Here is a 21,144-nt window from a genome sequence, read left to right as displayed (position 1 = left end):
ACAGTGATCGTGGAACTCACTTTACTGGACAGATTGTAAAGGAGTTATGTACAGCTTTGCAGATCCAACACAACCTTCACTGCCCTCATCACCCACAATCTGCTGGGACAGTGGAACGCCAGAACGGGATTTTAAAGAATAAACTGGCCAAGATTTGTGCTGAAACGAACTTAAAGTGGCCAGATGCCCTTCCATTGGCACTGATGAGTATGAGAGCCATTCCCAATCGAAAGACTGGACTCAGCCCTCATGAGATTTTGACGGGGCGCCCAATGCGACTACCAACTGCACCCCCACTGACCTTAGCTCAGATGGACATTCATTTGATGGATGATATAATGCTTAAGTATTGTCAGGCACTAATGAAATGTGTTAAGTCTTTTTATACACAGGTGAAGGAAGCCTTACCGAAGGATCCTGTGCAACCTTGCCACTCGTTGGAACCGGGAGACTGGGTCTACATAAAGGTCCATCAACGAAAGACTGCCCTGGCTCCACGCTGGAAAGGCCCTTTCCAAGTCCTGTTGACTACCAACACTGCTGTGAAGTGTCAGGGACTACCTGCCTGGACCCATGCATCGCACTGCAAAAAGACCCCTCCACCTCGGGAGGCCACACCTACTGATGATCAACGTGCTCCTTCTTCTAGCCCTGCTGTTCCTGCTGGACAGCGGAAGAAGAGGACAAGGTGACGTACTGGTGACCTCTCCCTTGTCCTCTGACGGACCTACTGTGCCTTTGGATTTTTCTAAAGGAATTCCAACATTACAACCCTCTTCCCTTTATCATGCTAGACCACGATTGTTTTTGGGGAAGAGGAGAAGATACATTCGTTCTGCAAACTCCTCCAGAGTCCAGGGATTCCTGACTAAAAGAGACATTATGAACTGGCCCTGGTGGAAGAAACGAAGCATCGTTTATTGGCAAGGAGGGAACTGTGGGGAGCGTGCTTGGGTGTGTGGGGTTGAATGGTGGCTTGGATTTCTTCCAGGGGCAGGGCTCTGTGCTTATGGACAAGTACCCTGGGGATGTACTGCCCTCCCTAATTGGCTTTCAGATAATGACTACCAAAAGCACCTTGCTACCACAAAGGTTACCCCCACTAGCCCCTCAACCCTGGCCATCACTTCTGTAGTTTATCCAGATGTAAACGAAATTGTATATTCTAATGAGATTCGTTGGCCCAGACCTTCCCATCTTAGTGATTTATTAGAATATTGCTCAGAAAGCCTATTTTTTAAAGTTCAACAGACTTCATATGAGAGGACCATTGAGTGGAAAACAAATGGATCAGTGGCAATAGAGATCCATAATATTACTGCAAATCAGCCCCTAGACTTTAAATATGAAATTGATGGATTCCATAGTGAAGTAGATATGATGGTTATTCCTGGAATTTGTGCTATGTTACCTGAAAGAGGCCCTTATTGTTATTTGGTTACCCAATTAGTGAATACTCAAACGACTACCCAAAGAGTTTGTTCTACTACTGGAAATTTTACCTGTCTTGAGACCATTCCAGTGACTGATAATGTGACTTGTACTTTATTGCAATACACTCCCTCTTATGCTATTGATATTAATGCCTCTCAGAAATATATGCAGGTCTACAACCAACAGATGTGGTATAGACCTACGCTGAGGGGAAATGTGCCAGAATATCGGTGGACTGTACTTAACACTACACTAGGGACTGTGAAGTTTACATTGCCTTTATCTAGTTTTCAGATCACCTCTACATATCCAAATTGTTCCCAAGGGGCTGCCATTAGGTTAGCACAACTGAGGGCCTGGGTTATTTCCTCTAGAAAGACGAGGGATCTAGCCGGATCCTTGTGGGATGGGGCCAATTCTGCAGCTGCTGTTTGGAATATTTTTAAGACCCAGGAGCATGATGAGAAATTGGGCCAATTAGAGAAGGCCACTGGCCTGATTTCTGGGGCACAGCTGACACAAGTGCGAACCGGAGTGGGTGAGTTACATGTCATTTCCGCCCTTAGTTCTCTGACCCAGAATTTATTGAGAGAGATGGTACTGAATATCACTGAAGCTGGGAAGGCATTGCAGTGGGATCTAGCATGTTCGGAAATTCAGGATTTCCTGAATGACCAACTGATGGCCATTCGGAATGATCTAGTGCACCAAGCTTGGCCCACTGCCCTTACAGACACGTCAGGAGTACCATCTGATCTGTGGCCATGGAGACATACTTGGAGACTTTCTGGATGGAAATGTGGACGTTCACAGTGCTCCTTCCAAGCATATGGACCGGTTAAGGGGTGTGGGCTCCCACATACCGAATCCTGCCGGGTCCATGGGGAGGATGCATGTGGGATTGGGTGATTCACCGGGATATCTGGGAAGTCAGGCCACCTGATTCTCCAAATCGATTTTTGGTTAGTGCTCCTGGGATTACAGCTGATATTTGGATGGGGTTAGGGAATTTATGGACATTTTGGCCGTTAGAACCACCACAACTTCAGTGTATACGGAAACTGAAGCCAGGGGAAGTTGTCACTGTTTATGACAATATTTGCTGGGAGGGTAAAGGTCAAGGGACTACCCTTACAGGACACCCACTTTTTCAGGCTAATGATAGCTGTGTGTACGTTAATACCACCACATTACGAGATATACATTTTAATCTTACCACTGCTGCAGGCAATCATATTATTTACTGGCCTGCAGATAGAATGTTACATGTAGCTCTTAGATTTCAGGTATATTTTAATTGGACTAGGATAGTACCTGATCGGTTTCAGAATTTGCTTTCATTGTTGCCAGAGGTTCGCAGAATCTCTGAGTTGCAAGGGCAAATTCACATGCTTCAGAATATATATCATGCTGAGCAGAATGCCTTTCATACAGCTTATAGAGTGTCTACTTTATGTACTAAGTTTGATGTATTGTGCTTTGTTACCAAAACTGTACGACAACCCCATTATTTTATTCCTATGGGGATGTTATTGTTTGTAGTGTTGTTGGTTGGTGTGGGATTATGTTATTGTTGTTGTTGTTGTTAAGGACGTAATGATAGTAATACTACTTTTCATGTTCATGCTAATCATGCATTGTCATTACATACCATGAAAACCCCTACGGTTGAGATGTCTCCTGTAGACTCTGAAATCCATGGTTTAATGCAAATTGAGATTTGAGGTATTTGTTGTACTAGAAGTACAAAAGGGGGGAGTGTGGAGGCCAAGAATTAATTAATAAAGGTTTGAAGGGATCTTAATGTATGTTAGCTAATTAGCAGAGGTTAAGCTGTTACCCTGTATCTGGTGCAGAGTGAATTGTGTGAAAAGTCGTTACGACCTTGTGAATTGCAGTCTTGTTTTCTGTTCTGGTATTGCAGACAAATAAGATAACGAATAGGCTTATGTATAAACAAATGCAAATGTTTACTTTTACTGTCTGCAAGTATGCTAACCATGGTCTGCTAGAAAGGTATAAAGATTGTTATGATTGTTTACTAATGGAGAGAGATCTGTCCAGGACAAGGGGCAACCCAGTTCCTGACACTCTCTCCCTCTTGTGTTCACTAGAGTATTATAATAAAGTATTTGTTTTTGCTGCACCCAAACATAAAAGCGAGAACTGAGTTTTTCTTCGACAAGGGGGAACTCATAACTCTCCATGTAATGTTGCATCATGATCTTATTGACCAGAGAGTTGTTAGCTTTCAAATGGTACCTCCAGGGATTTCCCTACACCCACCCTGAAATTCCTCAACACTCCCCTCGCCCAGTTTTGTGAACTAGTTACATGCCACACCTGGCGGCTGAACTTTACGACTTTGTCCTCACCCACAACTATCTCACATTTGTGGACAATATATACCTTCAAGTCAGTGGCCCTGCTGTGGGGAGCCGCATGGCACCATAGTATGCAAAACATATTAATGGCTGATTTTGAACAACGCTTCCTTAGCTCTCATCCCCTAACACCCCTACTCTCCTTGCGCTACATTGATGACATCTTCATCATCTGGACCTATGGAAAAGAAGCCCTTGAGGAATTCCACCATGATTTCAACCATTTCCATCCCACCATCAACCTCAGCCTAGATCAATCCACACAAGCGGTCCATTTCCTTGGCACTACTATGCTAATAAACTATGGTCACATAAACACCAGCCTATATCGGAAACCTACTGACCGCTATACTTACCTACATGCCTCCAGCTTCCATCCAGGACACACCACACGATCCATTGAGCTATCTTGATTATCACTACAAAAGTTTGGTTTTTTTCTCCTGCTGATAATAGCTCATCTTAATTAATTAACTTCTTTGAGTTGCTTGGGCATCTCCCACCTTTTCATGTTCTCTGTTTGTGTATATCTCTCCGCACTATAAGTTCCATTCTATGCATCCGATGAAGTGGGCCCACGAAAGCTTATGCTCAAATATATTTGTTAGTCTCTAAGGTGTCACAAGTACTCCTGTTCTTTTTGCGGATACAGACTAACATGGCTCCTACTCTGAAACATGCCAATTTAGTGACTGTTCGGAAATTTGAATTGAAATTGAAACATTAATACACACTTTAAAAGCATATACAGTGTATGATAAAATTCGTGTTTCTGAAAGTATAATAGATGTGAAAAGCATGAACCTAGACTAGCTTCCTTATACAGCTGTTGTTTTTTGTGATAATGCCAGTGCATTCATTTCCATGATGTTGGCCAACCTAATAATTTCAAATGATGATTTGTAAGCAAAGTCTCAATGAGCTCTCCCTGACAACTAATGATGAGCTGGAGGCTGCAGGGAAAGGCTTCAGGACCAGAATGTATTTACATTCACACCTAATCTACCTAGGTATCCAGCAAACAGAGCTGTGTTGCCCAAGTGATAGATTTTGGCTGGGGTTGGGTTACAAATCACTTGAATGCGGGGGGTGGGGTTGGGAATGAAATGTTGTTGTTCTTATTGTATGAGTAAAAGGCAGTAGAACTGTATTAGCCTGTGCTGATTGAGGGCATGAAAAGAGAGGGTGGGGACCAGTCCCTCTCCACTGTTTAAAGACAGAGCTGACTAGGCTCCACAGATAGTTTTTTATTCTGTTAAGTGACCACTGCAGCTGAAATCACTGATAATCAGGTCTACGTGCTTAGTCCTGCTGTGGGGACAGTGTTTTTGTGTAAAAGACAGCCCAGACTGCACTAGCAGCGAGGTTCCCCCACCGAGAGTTCAGCTGAAATCACTGAGAGCGGCAGGGCCACCCAGAGAATTCAGGGGGCCTGGGGCAAAGAAATTTTGGGGGCCCCTTCTATAAAAAAATTGCAATGCTATACTCTCCTGGGGGCCCTTGCGGGGCCCACGGCAAATTGCCCCACTCGCTCCCCCCTTAGGGGCGCCCCTGGGAAAAATAAACCTTCCGCATTTCGGCACAAACCCAGTTTTGAGAAAACTTCTTTACAAGGTATCACTGGTTCTCAGCATCAGCTAGTGCTAAAGGCACTAAAGCTCATTAAAAGGGTTGGACAAATATTTTCCATCAAAACTTTTTCTGGATCGAAAACTAAGGGTTTTTAAAAAGCAGAAAAAAATCACGGACAATGTCTGCTTTCCTTCAAAAAATTTTAATTGAAAAGCTGAAATTAGTCTGCCAAAACCTGAACATGGTTTGCGGTTTCAGAAGTGTGTGGCCAAATATTTGCTGCTTGCTGTGTTTGATTGTTTAAAGAAACAATAAAAAAATTCTGCTTAAAAAAAAATCCAAAACTTTTGAACCACCTCAGCTTGTAACCAAACACCTGAGCAGAGATTTTTCCAGGTTTCTGATACTCTGCTGGCTTCCTTGACTCATATCTGTCTCCATAATTTTGGGTTCATTTAGGTTAGGACATAAGAACAGCCATACTGGGTCAAACCAAAAGTCCATCCTGCCCAGTATCTGTCTACTGACAATGGCCAATGCCAAGTGCCCCAGAGGGAGTGAACCTATCAGGTAATGATCAAGTGATCTCGCTCCTGCCATCCATCTCCACTCTCTGAGAAACAGAGGCTAGGGACACCATTCCTTACCCATCCTGGCTAATAGCCATTGATGGACTAAATCTCCATGCATTTATCTGTTTCCTAGAGACTGACTCCATGTGGTCCCTCACAAACTGGAGACGGTTACTGTGGGTTTGTCTTTAGTATAGCTTATGTACATACGCCACGAACTGAGCATTTGAGCTTGTTCCAGAATCTGGGATGAGCCTATGTTATCAAAATTGAAATGCTCAAAATAGCACATGCATGTGAATGGACACCGGCTGCTAAAATTAAATTAATCCAGGGGTTCTCAAAATGGAGGTCAGGACCCCTCAGGGGGTCACGAGGTTATTACTGGGGGTCGTGAGCTGTCAGCCTCCACCTCAAACCCCGCTTTGCCTCCAGCACTTATAATAGTGTTAAATATATAAAAAAGTGTTTTCAATTTATAAAGGGGGGAGGGTCACACTCAGAGGTTTGCTATGTGAAAGGGTCACCAGGACAAAAGTTTGAGAACCACTGAATTAACCCTTCTGAAGCCTCAGGGAATGCAGGGGAGGGGGGTCTCCCTTGGTACGGTCGGGAAGGATATTGCTCTTCTCATGTGATCCCTCTCCCAGCGGCTAATTTTAAATGAAGCTACCCTCCCCTGACATGAATCTCCCTATGGCACTGAAATTACATATAGACTATAACTTGGCATTTGAGAAGTGAAAGGGATGGTAGCCCTAAAGGAAAAGCTAACAGCTTGGCTCTTCTGCAAGCCTCAAACTGCTGAATGAGCTTTAGGGTAGGGAAGGCTCTGCCTCCCAAACAGCCTGGCTCTGCCCCCTATCCGACCTCCACCCACTTCCTGCCCCCGACTGCCCCCCTCAGAATCCCTGACCCATCCTGCTCCTTGTCCCCTCACCGTCCCCCAGAGACCCCACCACCACCACCACCCTGGGACCCCACCCCTGCTCCCTGTCTGCCCCAACCCCTATCCACCCCCCCAGAACGCCCACAGTCCAACCCCCCCATTCCCTGCCCCCTGACCGCCCCCCCAACCTCCCCCTCCCTGTGCCCTGACTGTCCCCAGGACTCCCTGCCCCTTAGCAACCCCCCCCGGCCCCAGCCTCTTACCCCCGGCTCCCTACTCACCCGAAGCCTCAGCGCCTCGCTGAACAGCCGCAGCGTGTCTCCGGTGGGGCCTGAGCTCCGCCCCGCTCAGAGCCGCGTGGGGAGGGGGGGGGGCTGTGAGCTCACGCCGAGAGGAGGCAGCTGAGCTCCTCCTGGAGCTCGCAGCCCCGCCCCCTCCCCACGCGGCTCGGAGTGGGGCGGGGCTCAGGGGCCCGCCGGAGACACGCTGCGGCGCTGTCTGAGGACGCCGCTCGATGCGCTAAGGCTCCAGGAGAGGGGCGGAGGCGGGAGCCTCAGCTGTTCTCTTGGGGGCCCCTGCAGAGCCCGGGGCCCGGGGCAAATTGCCCCACTTGCCGCCCCCTCTGGGTGGCCCTGGAGAGCGGGTGGAACCTCAAGAGACCAACTCGCAGAGGTCACAGTGGCAGGTGGCAGCAGAAGGTGACTGCGCAGGGCCATTGGCAACAGAGTGGTGGAGTGAATGAAGAGCCACGGCCAGAGCGAACAGTGAGCAGCTGGAGGAACGAGCAAGGTGCCTTCTTGCCCCCCACCTGGGAGGTGGACTCACGTGAAAGCACCTCCGACGGCTTAAATAAGGGGCACCTTAAATAAACATTTGTTTGTTGGACTATATTTTAGTGACTTTGCTCCAGAATGCTAGATTTGTGACTGGGAATGGAAACGTATATAAATATGTTTCCTAGTAGGTCAAGATTTTTAAAATGCAGTATTTGCCAAGGTTGTTATCTCACATTGTTGCTATCTTGAGAGGTCATTATGTTGGGGAGTTTCTGTACTAAACATTTGTATTATTATAAAATTATTATAATTAATTTTTACATAAGAATGGTCATACTGGGTCAGACCAATGGTCCATATAGCCCAGTCTCCTGTCTTCCGACAGCGGTCAAGGCCAGGTGCCTCAGAGGGAATGAACAGAACAGGGAATCATCAAGTGATCCATCCCCTGTTGCCCATTCCCAGCTTCTGGCAAACAGGCTAGGGACACTCAGAGCATGGTGTTGCATCCCTCCCCATCCTGGCTAATAGCCACTGATGGACCTATTCTCCAGGAATGGATCTAGTTCTTTTTTTAATCCTGTTATAGTTTTGGTCTTCACAGCATCCCTTGGCAAAGAGTTCCACGCGTTAAACTTTATGTTGTGTGAAGAAGTACTTCCTTTTGTTTTTTTAAAACCTGCTGCCTATTAATTTCATTGGGTGACTGCTAGTTCTTGTTGAATGTGAAGGATTAAATAACATTTCCTTATTCACTTCCTTCACACCAGCCAAGATTTTATAGACCGCTATCATATCCACCCTTAGTCCTCTCTTTTCTAAGATGACAATTCCCAGTCATTTTAATTTCTCCACCTGTTTCATATCCCTAATCATTTTAGTTGCCCATCTCTGTACCTTTTCCATTTCCAATATATCTTTTTTGGGATGGGGTGACCAGATCTCCTCACTGTATTCAAGGTGTACAAGTACCATGAATTTTATATTTTCTGTCTTATTATCTATCCCTTTCTTAAAAAAGCAACGGTTTCAGAGCAGCAGCCGTGTTAGTCTGTATCCGCAAAAAGACCAGGAGTACTTGTAGCACCTTAGAGACTAACAAATTGATTTGAGCATAAGCTTTTGTGGGCTACATCCGATGAAGTGGGCTTGAGCCCACAAAATCTTATGCTCAAATCAATGTGTTAGTCTCAAAGGTGCCACGAGTACTCCTGCTCTTTTTAAAAAGGCAAACACAATGTTGGGAATCATTGACTGCCGCTGCCCATTGAGTGGATGTTTTCAGAGAACTATCCTCAATGACTCCAAGATCTAATTTAGACACCACCATTTTGTATGTATAGTTGAGATTGTTTTCCAATGTGCATCACTTTGCATTGATCAACATTGAATTTCATCTGCCACTTTTGTTGCCCAGTCACCCAGTTTTGTGAGATCCCTTTGTGACGCTTCCCAGTCTGCCTGGGACTTAACTACCTTGAATAGTTTTGTATCATCTACAAATTTTACCACCTTACTGTTTACGCATTTTTCCAGATCATTTATGAGTATGTTGAGCAGTAATGGTCCCAGTACCGACCCCTCAGGGATACCACTATTTATCTCTCTACATTCTGAAAACCGATAATTTATTCCTACCCTTTGTTTTCCATCTTTTAACCAGTTCCTGATCCTTGAGAGGACTTCCCTCTTATCCCATGATGGCTTATTTTTCAAAAGTCTATTTAAATTAAATACATTTAAAAAATGTATATGTTTTTAGAAATCTAGACGTGTTATATGTTTTGGTGTAACTTGCATTATCCTTATGTTAAATTTGCATCATCGTAACAAAACATTTACTTTATTCGTATCTCTTTTATATATCTCATCGGTCCTGACACCCCGCCCCCCTGTAAATTCGAACACCTCCCCTAATTTCAATTCCTGGGGAAAATATTGGGTACCTCACAAGGCATATTTTGTACAAAGATTATTACCATCGCATGTAGGGTGTGACTAGAGGGCTGCTTTGGGTCACACATGCTCAGTAGGGCATCTCCAAGAGTGGAGGGCCAATTCCACTCCCAAATTTAAAAAAAAGGGGGTGCCAACCTGTTCTGCCAGTTCAGCCAGCCCCAGAGAGAGACAGCCATATCGGAAGGGCGCTGAAGATCTCTGCCCTGAGGGCTGATGTTCGCAGGCCTGCTTTGGCTACCTGCAGCAAGCAGATAACTGCCAGGAGAAAGATCCCAGCCTATTCAAAGAACAGGGTGCTTGCTGCTTGGTCAGCTCAAGAGGACGTGAGGACATAAATGCCAAATGAGCAGCGCATGCTTTCAATGCATAGGATTAGTGGCCCATGTACCTTTCAGTACTGAAGAAATCTGTATGTTAGATTCTGTTATTTTTCTTTGACCGGTATGTGCTGTATTGCTGTAATGATAAGAGCATGTTTCGATTTATGAGGCGACTTAGTTAATGCACAGATTGTCGTCTTATCAACAGAAGAATGTTTTTGTTTAGTCTGAGCAGCTTTACAACACTGTGGTGTCTTTTCTCCAAATCAGAGCTACTCAGGGTACTGGCATCCGCACCTGTCCCAATTTGCATATTTGTGGTGTTCTCCACAGGTGGGAGTTCCGCTGTCAGAACAGACTGAACCTGCTCACTGTCCCTGCAATACAATGGAATTATTACGGGTACGGGTGTAATCAAAGTTTGGTGGGTTACACTCAGGCCGGGCCCTTGTCTCTGGCTCTTTAACGGAGCCCTGACTCTGCTCTCCCAGGAGCCCCTCTCTGCCTCAACACCGGTTGCTCTTACAGGCCCTGCTCACTAGGTGACATCTACCCTGTCTTTCCATCCATACTCCAAAGAATACTGGAGAACTGAGCGGGATTATGACATCACAGGTATCAAGGAGACTGAACAGCTGTAACATAAACACGGCCACACTGGGTCAGACCAAAGGTCCATCTAGCCCAGTATCCGGTCTTCCGACAATGGCCAATGACAGGTGTTTCAGAGGGAATGAACAGACCTCTTTTGAAAGTGCTTTGAGAGCTACTGATTGAAGATGTTAATAAGAGGTAGGGCTCTTTATTAACTTATGATATAGGGTGCTTTTCTTAAAGCACCCACTGCTGGAGTCAAGTGATTTATTTGAGAATCTCTGCTCTTTATTGTATTTTATTTGTTAACCAATTTTATTCCTTCATGGTTGCAAAGAGAACCTGAAGAACGTGAATTGAGTGCACCCTAGCAGCTCAGACACCAGAAGGCAAATGAAGTGTTCCCCAGATGAATGTTTTTTGAAGATTTCATTATTTGGAAGCCAATCTCATGATTTAGTTGGGGCCCAGATCAAGGGTTTGGAATGCTTGGGCTGGTGATACCGTGAACGTTTTTGTGCCCTCGTAGCACTGGATAATCACTTCAGGGCTGCTTCTCACTTCAGGCTGGGAGATTCTGCCTCAGGGGTTTTAGGAGTTCCCACAAGTAGGGAAAAATGTCCTATGCCTAGGGGCTTGAGAGTCATAGAGCTCGGAAAAGACCCAGGGTTTTCCTGGGAAACCTGATGCCCTCTCTCCTGCCTTATTCTGAGCTCAGCAGCTCAGCCCCCTTGGGCGATTGCCACATCCTATCTCCTGATCTAAGTACAGCATTGACACCTCACAGGCTAGAGGGAGATTGCAGGAGAGCAGCCTCATTGTGACCTAGGGATGACATCAGCGCCTGCCTGATGCCAGAGCAGCAACCTGCCCTCAGGTGTAGCCTGGGTACTTGGTGCTGCTTTGAGTGTATCTGTGATTCTTAGTGCCTGAGCCCGGCGAAATGAGATCACTCCTCCTGTTTCTCAACTCTGCCTTCTGCCTAAGGATCCTGCTGCTCTTTCTTCTGTATTATGCTGTGATCAGGCTTGCCAGATCTGAGGTAAGTGAGGCTCCTTGAGAGATGGAAAGGCTGGATTGATGCCAGCTGAATGCAGGAACCAAACAGAAGTAGTTTTCAATCAGCAGGATCGGATCATCTCTACCCAAAAGTCCTCAAAGAGCTGGCTCAGGAGGTTATTGGCCCACGGACATTAATTTTTTAACCAATGTAGGATTCCTGAGGGAATTCCAGAAGGCTGGAAGTGTGCTAATGTTTTGTCAATATTCAAAAAGTTACGGGGGGTTGGCCTGGCTTCTTATAGGCCATTTAGCCTGAAATAATGGACAAACTGATATAGGATTCAATCAATAAAGAATTAAAGGACGGGAATATATTCAAAGCAGGTTAACAATGTTTTATGGAAAATGGGCCATGTCAAACATAGATGTGACAAACTTAGACTTTTGGAAGGTGCTGTGCTTCACACATTCCAAGGCAAGATGGGCCCATTGTGATCTTCTAGTCTGACCCTCCTGTCTAGCACAGGCCAAAGAACTTCCCCACAATCATGCCTAGTGCATACCTTGAATTAAAATGTCCAATCTTGATTTAAAAAATTGCCAGTGATGGAGAATCAGTCCACCATGACCTTGGTAAATTGTTCCACTGGTTAATTCCTCTCACTGTTAAAAATGGACACCTTCTGTCTAGTCTGAATGTGTCTAGTTTCAACTTCCAGCCATTGGACCATGTGAGACCTTTCTCTGCTAGATTGAAAAGCCCATTTGTAATTATTTCTTCCCCATGTAGGTGTTTATAGACCTTTCCTCAAATCACCCTTAACCTCTTTAAGCGACATTGACTGAGCTCCTAAACTCTATCAGTATAAGGCAGGTTTTCTCATCCTTTAAAGATTCTTATGGCTCTTCTCTGAACCCTCTGCAATTTATCAACATCCTTCCTGAATGTTAGACACCAGAACTGGACACAGGATAGCAGCAGTGGTTGCACCAGTGCCAAATACAGAGGTAAAATAACCTCTCTCCTCCAACTTGAGATTCCCCTGTTTAGGTATCCAAGAACTGCAGGACATTTGGATTAAAAATTAGCACTGTACAATATCAATGGAGCACAGGTTAAAGGGATTGAGAACAGGCTAATGGCTAACTGATAGATCTCAAAAAGTAATTGTCAAAGGGCTCATCAAATGTGGGTGTTTCTAATGGGGCTCTGCAGGGATCAGTACTAGGTCTGATGCTACTCAATATTTTTCAATGACTTGGAAGTAAATACAAAATTGCTGCTGATAAAAATGTGCTGATGACACGAAGATTGGCAGAATGGCAAATAATGATCAGGACAGGGCAGTCAGACAAAGAGTTCTGGAGAGTTTGTTTGGCAAATGGGGCCCTTTCAAACAAAATGCATTTTCACACAGCCCAACACAGAGTTATACATCTGGGAACAAGGAGGGCCTATTCAGCTTTGGATTTAACGATCTTTAGCTTTGTATCATCTGCAAATCTGGCCACTTCACTGTTTCCCCCCTTTTCTAGATCATTTATGAAGATGTTAAACAACTCTGGTCCCAGTACAGATCCTTGGGGGACCTTGCTATTTATCTCTCTTCATAAACTAACCATTTATTCCTACCTTTGGTTTCCTATCTTTAAACCAGTTAATGGTCCAATTGAAGACCTTCCCTCTTATCCCATGACAACTTACTTTGCTTAAGAACCTTTGATGAGGGATCTTGTTAAAGGCTTTCTGAAAGTTCAGGTACACTCTATCCACCGGATCACCCTTGTCCACATGCTTCTTCACCCCTGTGACATTATGCCCCATATTCTTCATAGAGATATTGTTCTAGGGATATGGCATAACTAAGGTATGTTTTATGCAAGATGGGTCATGTGAGATATCCTTGGAAAGGTTCTGATTTACTGAATGGGATTATCCTATTTGGATGGATGTATCATTTCTGTATCTGAAGTTAGGAATATGGGCTCTGTATCAATTACAAAAGTGCTTGCACCAGGGGAATGCCCCCAAACAGTAGGCAATCAGCCTGGATGGGCCATTAGGAAGGACAATAGGACATGGAAGATGCTACTCTTCCTCCTTCCTGAGAAGTTTCCTGGGATGCTGCTTTGACACTGCAGGGTGATGTGATGATGTCACCTCATAGAATTATAGAATCCATAGAATCTCAGGGTTGGAAGGGACCTCAGGAGGTATCTAGTCCAAGCCCCTGCTCAAAGCAGGACCAATCCCCAACTAAATCATCCCAGCCAGGGCTTTGTCAAGCCTGCCCTTAAAAACCTCTAAGGAAGGAGATTCCACCACTTCCCTAGGGAACCCATTCCAGTGCCTCACCACCCTCCTAGTGAAAAAGTTGCTCCTAATATCCAACCTAAACCTTCCCCACTGCAACTTGAGACCATTGCTCCTTCTTCTGTCCTCTGCTACCACTCAGAACAGTCTAGATCCATCCTCTTGGGAACCCCCTTTCAGGGACTTGAAAGCAGCTATCAAATCCCCCCTCATTCTTCTCTTCTGCAGACTAAACAATCCCAGTTCCCTCAGATGGACATAATTTTGGACTGGTGGTATTTTTCCACTAGGATGGAGGGGCAGGGGGGGGCGGGTGTCAAACTGGGAGACAAAGGATTCCTGTCATAGCCAAATCCTATTGAAGGCTTGGAAGTGAGTTAATCTAGGTTCTTCTCCACCACCTCCCTGCCCCATAAGGAAGCCTGCTGAAAACATCTGGAGAACTAAAGGAACTAAACTGTGGGGGAGGAGGGAAGGGGCCGAGCCCAGGCGAGAAAGATCTAGCCTGGGAAGGGAATACCTGGCTAGTTAAGCTGCAAGCAGTGAAGTTTACCTTCAAGAAACTTTGCATCTCTCAGGCAAGTGGACTGAGCTCATGCCAAACTGTTGTTGTTTTTTGGTGTAAAACAGCTGCCGTTTAAGGATGATCTAGGGGTTATATCAGCACTTGTTTGGGAGGATTTGCATAAGCCATTCATGGCTTCATCACTCAGGAGTAGCATGGCCATCCCAAATGGCTGCAGATAAAACCCCGATATCATGCATTCCCTAAATATGTATCCAGGAAACACTGTTGTCCAGATGTGGGATTTCTCCCCCAGGGTCTGAATTCCGTGCATGGTATCTGGGATTAGTTGTATACTGTGCAATCCTAAAACCTGCAGAGTTTGATCATTTCTGCAGGAGAGAGAACTTTGCAGGCTCTCTCCTTCAATGCTTATAAACTCTGCAGGCTCCTGGTACCAGCAATCCCTGTTTCTCCAACCCCTGGAGTGTTCCAGTGACCCCTGTTATGGTTGTGCTTTGTGCCCTATATTGGCTGCATCATAGGAAAGCACAATGCCTACCCATGATGCCTCAGAGCGCAATATTCTCCCAGAAGGAAAAACTTCCCTCTGGCCCCACATGGCAATCACCTCTGGCTCATTGTTCTCCCAGGTTTATTGAGGAGTTCTCTTCTAACCCTGCTGCTTTCTCTGTGTGTGGCAGGCTTCTCCGAGGAAGAGGAGGCCCAGAAAGACAAAAAAGAAAGCGAAAGGTAAGCAGCCCCTGACCCACAGCTGCGGTGGCAGACTCAGGCCCCATGCAAAGCAAAGAAATAGGGTCTGTTCCCCCACCTGCCTCCCCTCTTCCTGCGAAGGCACAGTCGTGCCCAGAGTCGTGCAGAGGCACTGGCTGGGGCTCCGTTCACAGGCTGCCTCTGAAATCTGGGGCAATAGGCTGCTAGGAAGCAGAGGGTGCCCAAGCAGCTCAATGTCTCCTTTATGTCTCACTTCTGGCAGCTTTTGGACACTGTGAGGAAGAGGTGGAGGAGGCTGGTGCATCCCTAGAGACGTGGTAAGCAATGCCCCCCTCCATAAATCTGCAGTGGGTCAGTCCCCTCCTTTAGCGTCATGCAATTCATCCCCACCCAGGGGCAGTAGCCCGAGTAATCCCTCCCCTGCCCCGACCTATGTACCACGCAGGCAACTCTTCTCCTTTAGACTCCTGCAATTCATTCCCACCCTGCAGAAGTTGCCATCTCTAACCCACCCCCACGCCTCGTACAGTGGGTCATTCCCTTCTTCCAGCATCATACGGCTCCTTTAACCCGGGGCAGTGGGGGGGAGGGGTAGATTGTGTCAACTGGACTGGACCCTCCTCCCCTCCTAAGAGCGGGAGAAAATGTTTTCTGGGAGCAGCCCCGTGCACCCCGGGGAGGTGAGGTGGAGAGGTCAGGAGGAAGGCTGGCCTTTCTGGTACGGTGAGTAGGGGATCCAGCAGCACTTGGGTAATGGCCCCTCCTCCAGTCCCCCAGCATAGGTTCCAAGGAGGATTTGAACCCTGGACCTTCAGCTCTGCAGCATAAAGCACCCCTTAGAGCTAAAGTAGTAGTTGCATAGTTGGTAGCTAGAGTAGGCTGTTATCCTATATGTTGATTAGCTTCTGTGGAAGGGACATGACACATGCAGCCAGCAGGATAGACACTCACCTCCACAGCACTAGACAGGATCACCTAACAATCCAGCTAACCCCAACCCAGAACATCCAAGGCCCGGGTATTGCAGGGGAGGAGGCTGCCTCAGTGGAGAATGGGACAGGGAGCCTTTCGGTGCCGCCCCTCTGGGTAAAAGAGGGCCTGAGGGCAGGGCCTGCACTCAGCTATCTGCTCTCTCTGTTCCACAGCTGCCCTGTGCCCCTGGAGAAGCTCCCCTTGGCTCAGAGCCTCTGGCTTCTTGAGAGGAGGCAACAGGACATGGCCAGATTCCTGGATGCAGTTCTGATACCGTAAGGCAACTGAGCGGGGGGCACCAGACTGGGGGCTGGGTGGGAGGGGATAATGAATGTAGAGAGGAGGCAGCAGGGAAAACCAGACACGCCAGCATCCTAAAATAACAGGTGAGATACCAGTGAAAGGGAGGTGAGGGATTATCAGAAATTAAATGCAGAGACTACAAGTTGGGGTTGTGAGTAGGATCAAATCCTTCTGTACGGCAATATCTGCCAGCAGGCGACTGTCTCGAACCTGCCCGTGCTGTGTCTGAAAGAAAAAGCAATCCAATGACACGCTGTGAGGGGGTGTCCTCCCCACATAGGACTGGAAGGGGCTCAGGTGGCCAGGGAGGCCCATGAACTCCACAGGGTGCACCTGGAGGAAGAGCCAGGGAGCAGGGAATTGATTCCAAGCAGGCTCAGCTGGGCAGGGCCGATAAAGCCAGGAAGCTGGCAAGAGACAGGGGCCGCGGCTGGGAAAGGGCAGCCCCTCCCTGGGAAGAGGGGGGAGTGTGTGGAGCAGGTGCACCCAGAGCAAGGAGGGGAACCAGGAGTAGTAGGAAGCAGTCCAGGCTGGGAGAGGAAAGCCCAGAACTGCTGGGTTGAGGGTCCCTGGCCTGGAGCCCGGTGTGAAGTGTGGGCCCAGGTTTCCCTACCAGCCACCGAGGGCACGGCCCAGACCGGCGGGGCAGTGAACAGGACTGTCTGGGTCACTGTGGGAGTGACAGGCAATTAAAGGACTGTACCCTGGAAGAGGGGGAAACGCTGAGTGGCCTAGCCAAGAAGAGGACACTGCAGTTCCTGGAATGAGAGAGAGATGATGTGACCACATGCGACAATTGGAAGGGGCATTGGCCTCCAGAGCTAATCCCCAGAGTAGGCTCCAGACAAGCAGTGAGTGGGGCACCCTGTGATACACCCCAAACATGAGTCATCAGCTGGGTTCAAACCCAGGACTTTCAGGACCATAGCACAGTCCCCCACCACCGGAGAAACTCCATTAACTGGGAGCAATAGTAGGTTGTTAGCCTCTAGTGTATCAGCCATTAGAAGAGGACAGTTTTCCAGTGGGTTACAATGTAAGAACATAAGAACAGCCAACTGGGTCAGACCAAAGGTTCATCTAGCCCAGTATCCTGTCTTCCAAAACTGGCCAATGCCAGTGCAGCAGAGGGAATGACCAGAAGAGGGAATCATCAAATGATCCGTCCCCTGTCGCCCATTCCCAGCTTCAGACAAACAGAGACTAGGGACACCATCCCTGCCCATAGCTAATAGCCATTGATGAATTTATCTAGTTCCTTTTATAGTTTATAATCTTGGTCTTCACAACCTCCCTGGTGAGGGTTACACACACATGCTCACATCTTCCTCACCCAAAGCAATTGTTGTTAGCTAATCTTTCTGTTAAAATAGCACTGGGTCCCCAATCATGCTCAATGCCCCATTGTGCTAGGAGCTGCACATGTGCGTGTGACAAAGGGGTTATCGTTCTAGATAAAATGAGTGCCGGCTCCCCCTCTCAGTCCTTCGTTACCCAGTTGATGTCCTTGTGTCAGACTGTGGTGTGCAATGCATGCCTAGGCACTGCCCCATTGCACTACTGTTGGAAGGCTGTGCCCAAGCCCTGCCTTTGCTCAGCAGGGCCATGTCCCATCTGTCCCTGTCTGCTCTCTCCCACAGGCTGAGTGTGTCGACATCTGCCACGAGCCAGTTCTCCTACTCCTCTAGGGAATCCACCACCTCTGCCCTCTGGAGTCAAAGCTCCTTTTCCCTGAGAGAAGCCTCCATCATTCAGTCGGAGCCCCTCTGCCACACAGGGGAGATCATGCCCTTCGCGAGCTGGGAAGGATCCACTCATCCCATCCAAGCCCAGCCTCTCCCCAGGCCTCCTGCCCACAGCAGACGAGACCGGGGAGAGCAGACCACGGGTCTGGACCAGACTTCAGTCCATAGCTCAGACTTCAACATCCGGCAGAAGCATCTGCAGAGGCGACTGGGGGCTCCACAAACCCCCATCCCGGGGGAGTCATTGCTGGGTAAGCGGGACGCCAATCATCAATTGGAAGTAGACACAGATCCGCCCAAATGTGGATTTCCAGCAAAGGTCCCGGAGCCCCTCAGATCCAACACCAGCCCTCAGCGTGCACAGGAGATCCAGGAGCCATGTGTCTGCCCTTGGGGACTCCTTCCCCAAAAGGCCCATAGGATCATGGCATCCCCTGATGCCATCCTGGCCAGGCTTGTGCCCACGGCGGGGGTCAAGCTGCAGGATCACGTGGCTCAGAAATGCTGGCAGATCCAAACGAAGGCCTTTCCTAAGATGGTGCGAGAGTCGCACAGAGATGTTCCCCTCCGGAGAGAGACTGCCCTGCCTGGGCCACTCCACCCCCCTAGGGAGCCAGGCAAGCACAGGACAGCGGCATTCCCAACGATGGGACAACAGCCTGCCCACCCCGTCGAACTCCACATAAGGCATCAGCATCTGGTCATGCAGAGGGGGCTGCTCACCCTGGACCCAGAGCCCCTGGCAAAGCTGCCTCACGCCGTCCCAGCCAGGGGAGCCCGTGTGGAGTTTAGTGAGATGGAGACCGATTTCCTGCAGACGGGGAGGCGAAGCACAAGCTCCTCTTCTTCCACACGTCCTCCAACGCCAGTGGAAGATACCACCATGGAGACGGGCAGGAATGATGGCGCGGCAGGAAACCAGACTAACCCACAGCGCTGCACTCTGCCAGCAGGGGTGGGTCTGACATCGCCACCTCCAGGAACCGCAATAGCAGAGAAGACACTCGCAGCGACACTCCAGATTTATGGGAGCGAGTTGAGAAAGCCCCTTACCTGTGTGAGCGGCACCAAAGGGACTGAAGAGAAGCTGGAGCTGCACATGGAGAGGAAGGTTCTCTTGGGAGAAGGCTCCTGCCTGCGGCCAGGGGCACAAGCAGGTGAGAGCAGGGCAGATCTTCCCAGGACCCAATGGCACCAGGTTGCCCCAGAGGCACCAGGCTCTGAGCAGCTAACAAGATCCACCCTTGACTCTCTCATTGCTGGGCAGGCTGCACACGACCTGCAGATCAAGCAGCTGACGGAAATGCTGAGCAGCTCCCGCCCCTTGGCGGGCCAGGTCTCAGTTTGCCAGCAGTGCCGCAAGGCATATCCAGGAAAGAGGAAGGGTGAGAAAACTCCAAAGGAGACATCTGCTGAGCTGCATGGTGTTCGAGACATCATGCATTCACATGGGTTCAATGGAACTGTGAATTCAAAGCTCTCCAGGGACCAGCCACCAATCAGAGTCTGCGAGAAGTGTCGTAAGCATCGACGGAAGAGACCAGCTGGCTCTGCAGGTGCTGACTTGCCGGGAAGATCCCATGGAATTCCACAGCGATGGACTCCAGGAGACTCCTCAGCATCATCCTACCACAATAAGATGCCAGTGCTGTGGCTCCTTCCAGCAGACAAGAGCAAGAGGCGGGATGGAAAGGGGAAAAGGGCTCCCCGCAAGCAACCAAAGATGGTGTCCATTGCAACGAGTACAACAGGGCTTTCGCAAGCTGGGGAGAAAGCAAGTTGGAGTCCTGACGGTTCTCCCTCAAAGTCACCAAAGGCCTCCAGAGCTAGGACACCATCCCCTTCAAGGAGCATAGTTCTCCAAAAGATGTTAATGTGCCTGAAGCAAACCTTCAGCAAGCTGCAACACAAAGTGAAGTCCCGAATGTCCAAGGACCCTCGATCCAGAACACCTGACACTAAATTTACAAAGCCACCCTTTTGGAAGGCAAGGGCCTCCAAGGGTTTCCGGTTTCCATCCTACTGAATCTCACCCTGCCAGCATGCCCACTAACAGCAGGGGCCCACAAATTCCAACCTCTCCCTATCATCCAGTGGGCCCGGTAAGCATGGGCTAAAGTGGCTGAGAAGAATGGCTTGTTGTCCTGGGACACAGAGATTGATGTATAAGTGACTCTCCTTGGGGTATGACATTTAAACCGAGATTACAAGATGAAGGGGGGCCTGGGAGCTTGGATGAGATTGAGCGTGTGGCTAGCTCACTGGATTTATTACTTTACTTCATGCGGTTCAAGAATCAATCCTTCCTTCAAGAAGAGCTGACACTAAATTTACAAAGCCACCCTTTTGGTAGGCAAGGGCCTCTAAGTGTGTCCAGTAGTACTATTAGGGCCCTACCATCAATCAAACACAAACCGGCCCTTTGACTCCTAAAACCCCGCCCCTTGAACCCTTAAACCCCGCCCACCTATCACCAGAAGTCCCACCCACAGGGTATTACTTCCAGGGTCAAGGAGGACACATGACCAGAAGCAAAGTATGTCATGTGACCCCTCTAAGAACTCCTCCCACTGCCCTCTACCAATCAGGAAAGGTTTCGCCCTCATAGGCCTACCCGGAGAGGGGACTTGACCAATCAGGGGTGTTCCAGGGTGGGGTGACCCATCCGGATGTGGCTCGTGTGACCCCTCTAAGAACTCCTCCCACTGCACTCTACCAATCGCGGTGGGTTTCGGCTACATAGGACCACCCTGAGAGCAGATTTGATCAATCGGTGCTGTTCCGGGACGGGGTGACCTGTCCAGATGAGGGTCATGTGACCCTTCTAAGAACTCCTCCCAGCGCCCTCTGCCAATCAGAGCGCAACACTATCACCCCATAAGTCCCAGCACCAGGGCAGAAGAGGCCATCTTTTACCAAGGACTCGTGCTTTAGAAATCGTGGAAGCATGGACTCCTTCACCACCCCGGTGAGAACTTCAGACTTTGTGTTAGCCCCGAGGGCCTTTGGACTTGTGTGGAGAAAGCGCTACATGAGCGACAGTTCCCACGAGGGCCCTTTGACTCAGC

General features: G+C 48.3%; 1 protein-coding gene across 1 annotated transcript in view; it reads left to right on the top strand.

Annotated features, from left to right (window-relative positions):
• Positions 1-20,514, top strand: part of LOC123362518 — a 45,384-nt gene extending 24,870 nt beyond the window's left edge. Inside the window, exons 4-5 of the mRNA XM_045002870.1 lie at positions 16,202-16,303; positions 17,972-20,514. Coding sequence (XP_044858805.1) covers positions 16,202-16,303; positions 17,972-20,102 — 2,233 coding nt within the window. The 3' untranslated portion in view covers positions 20,103-20,514. The remainder of the gene's footprint in view (positions 1-16,201; positions 16,304-17,971) is intronic.
• The last annotated feature ends 630 nt before the right edge of the window (positions 20,515-21,144 follow it).

This window comes from Mauremys mutica, chromosome 2 (genome assembly GCF_020497125.1).
Source record: "Mauremys mutica isolate MM-2020 ecotype Southern chromosome 2, ASM2049712v1, whole genome shotgun sequence".
Lineage (NCBI taxonomy): Eukaryota > Metazoa > Chordata > Testudines > Geoemydidae > Mauremys > Mauremys mutica.
The sequence above is the reverse complement of the archived record's forward strand: the minus strand, read 5'-3'. Positions and strand labels throughout refer to the sequence as shown.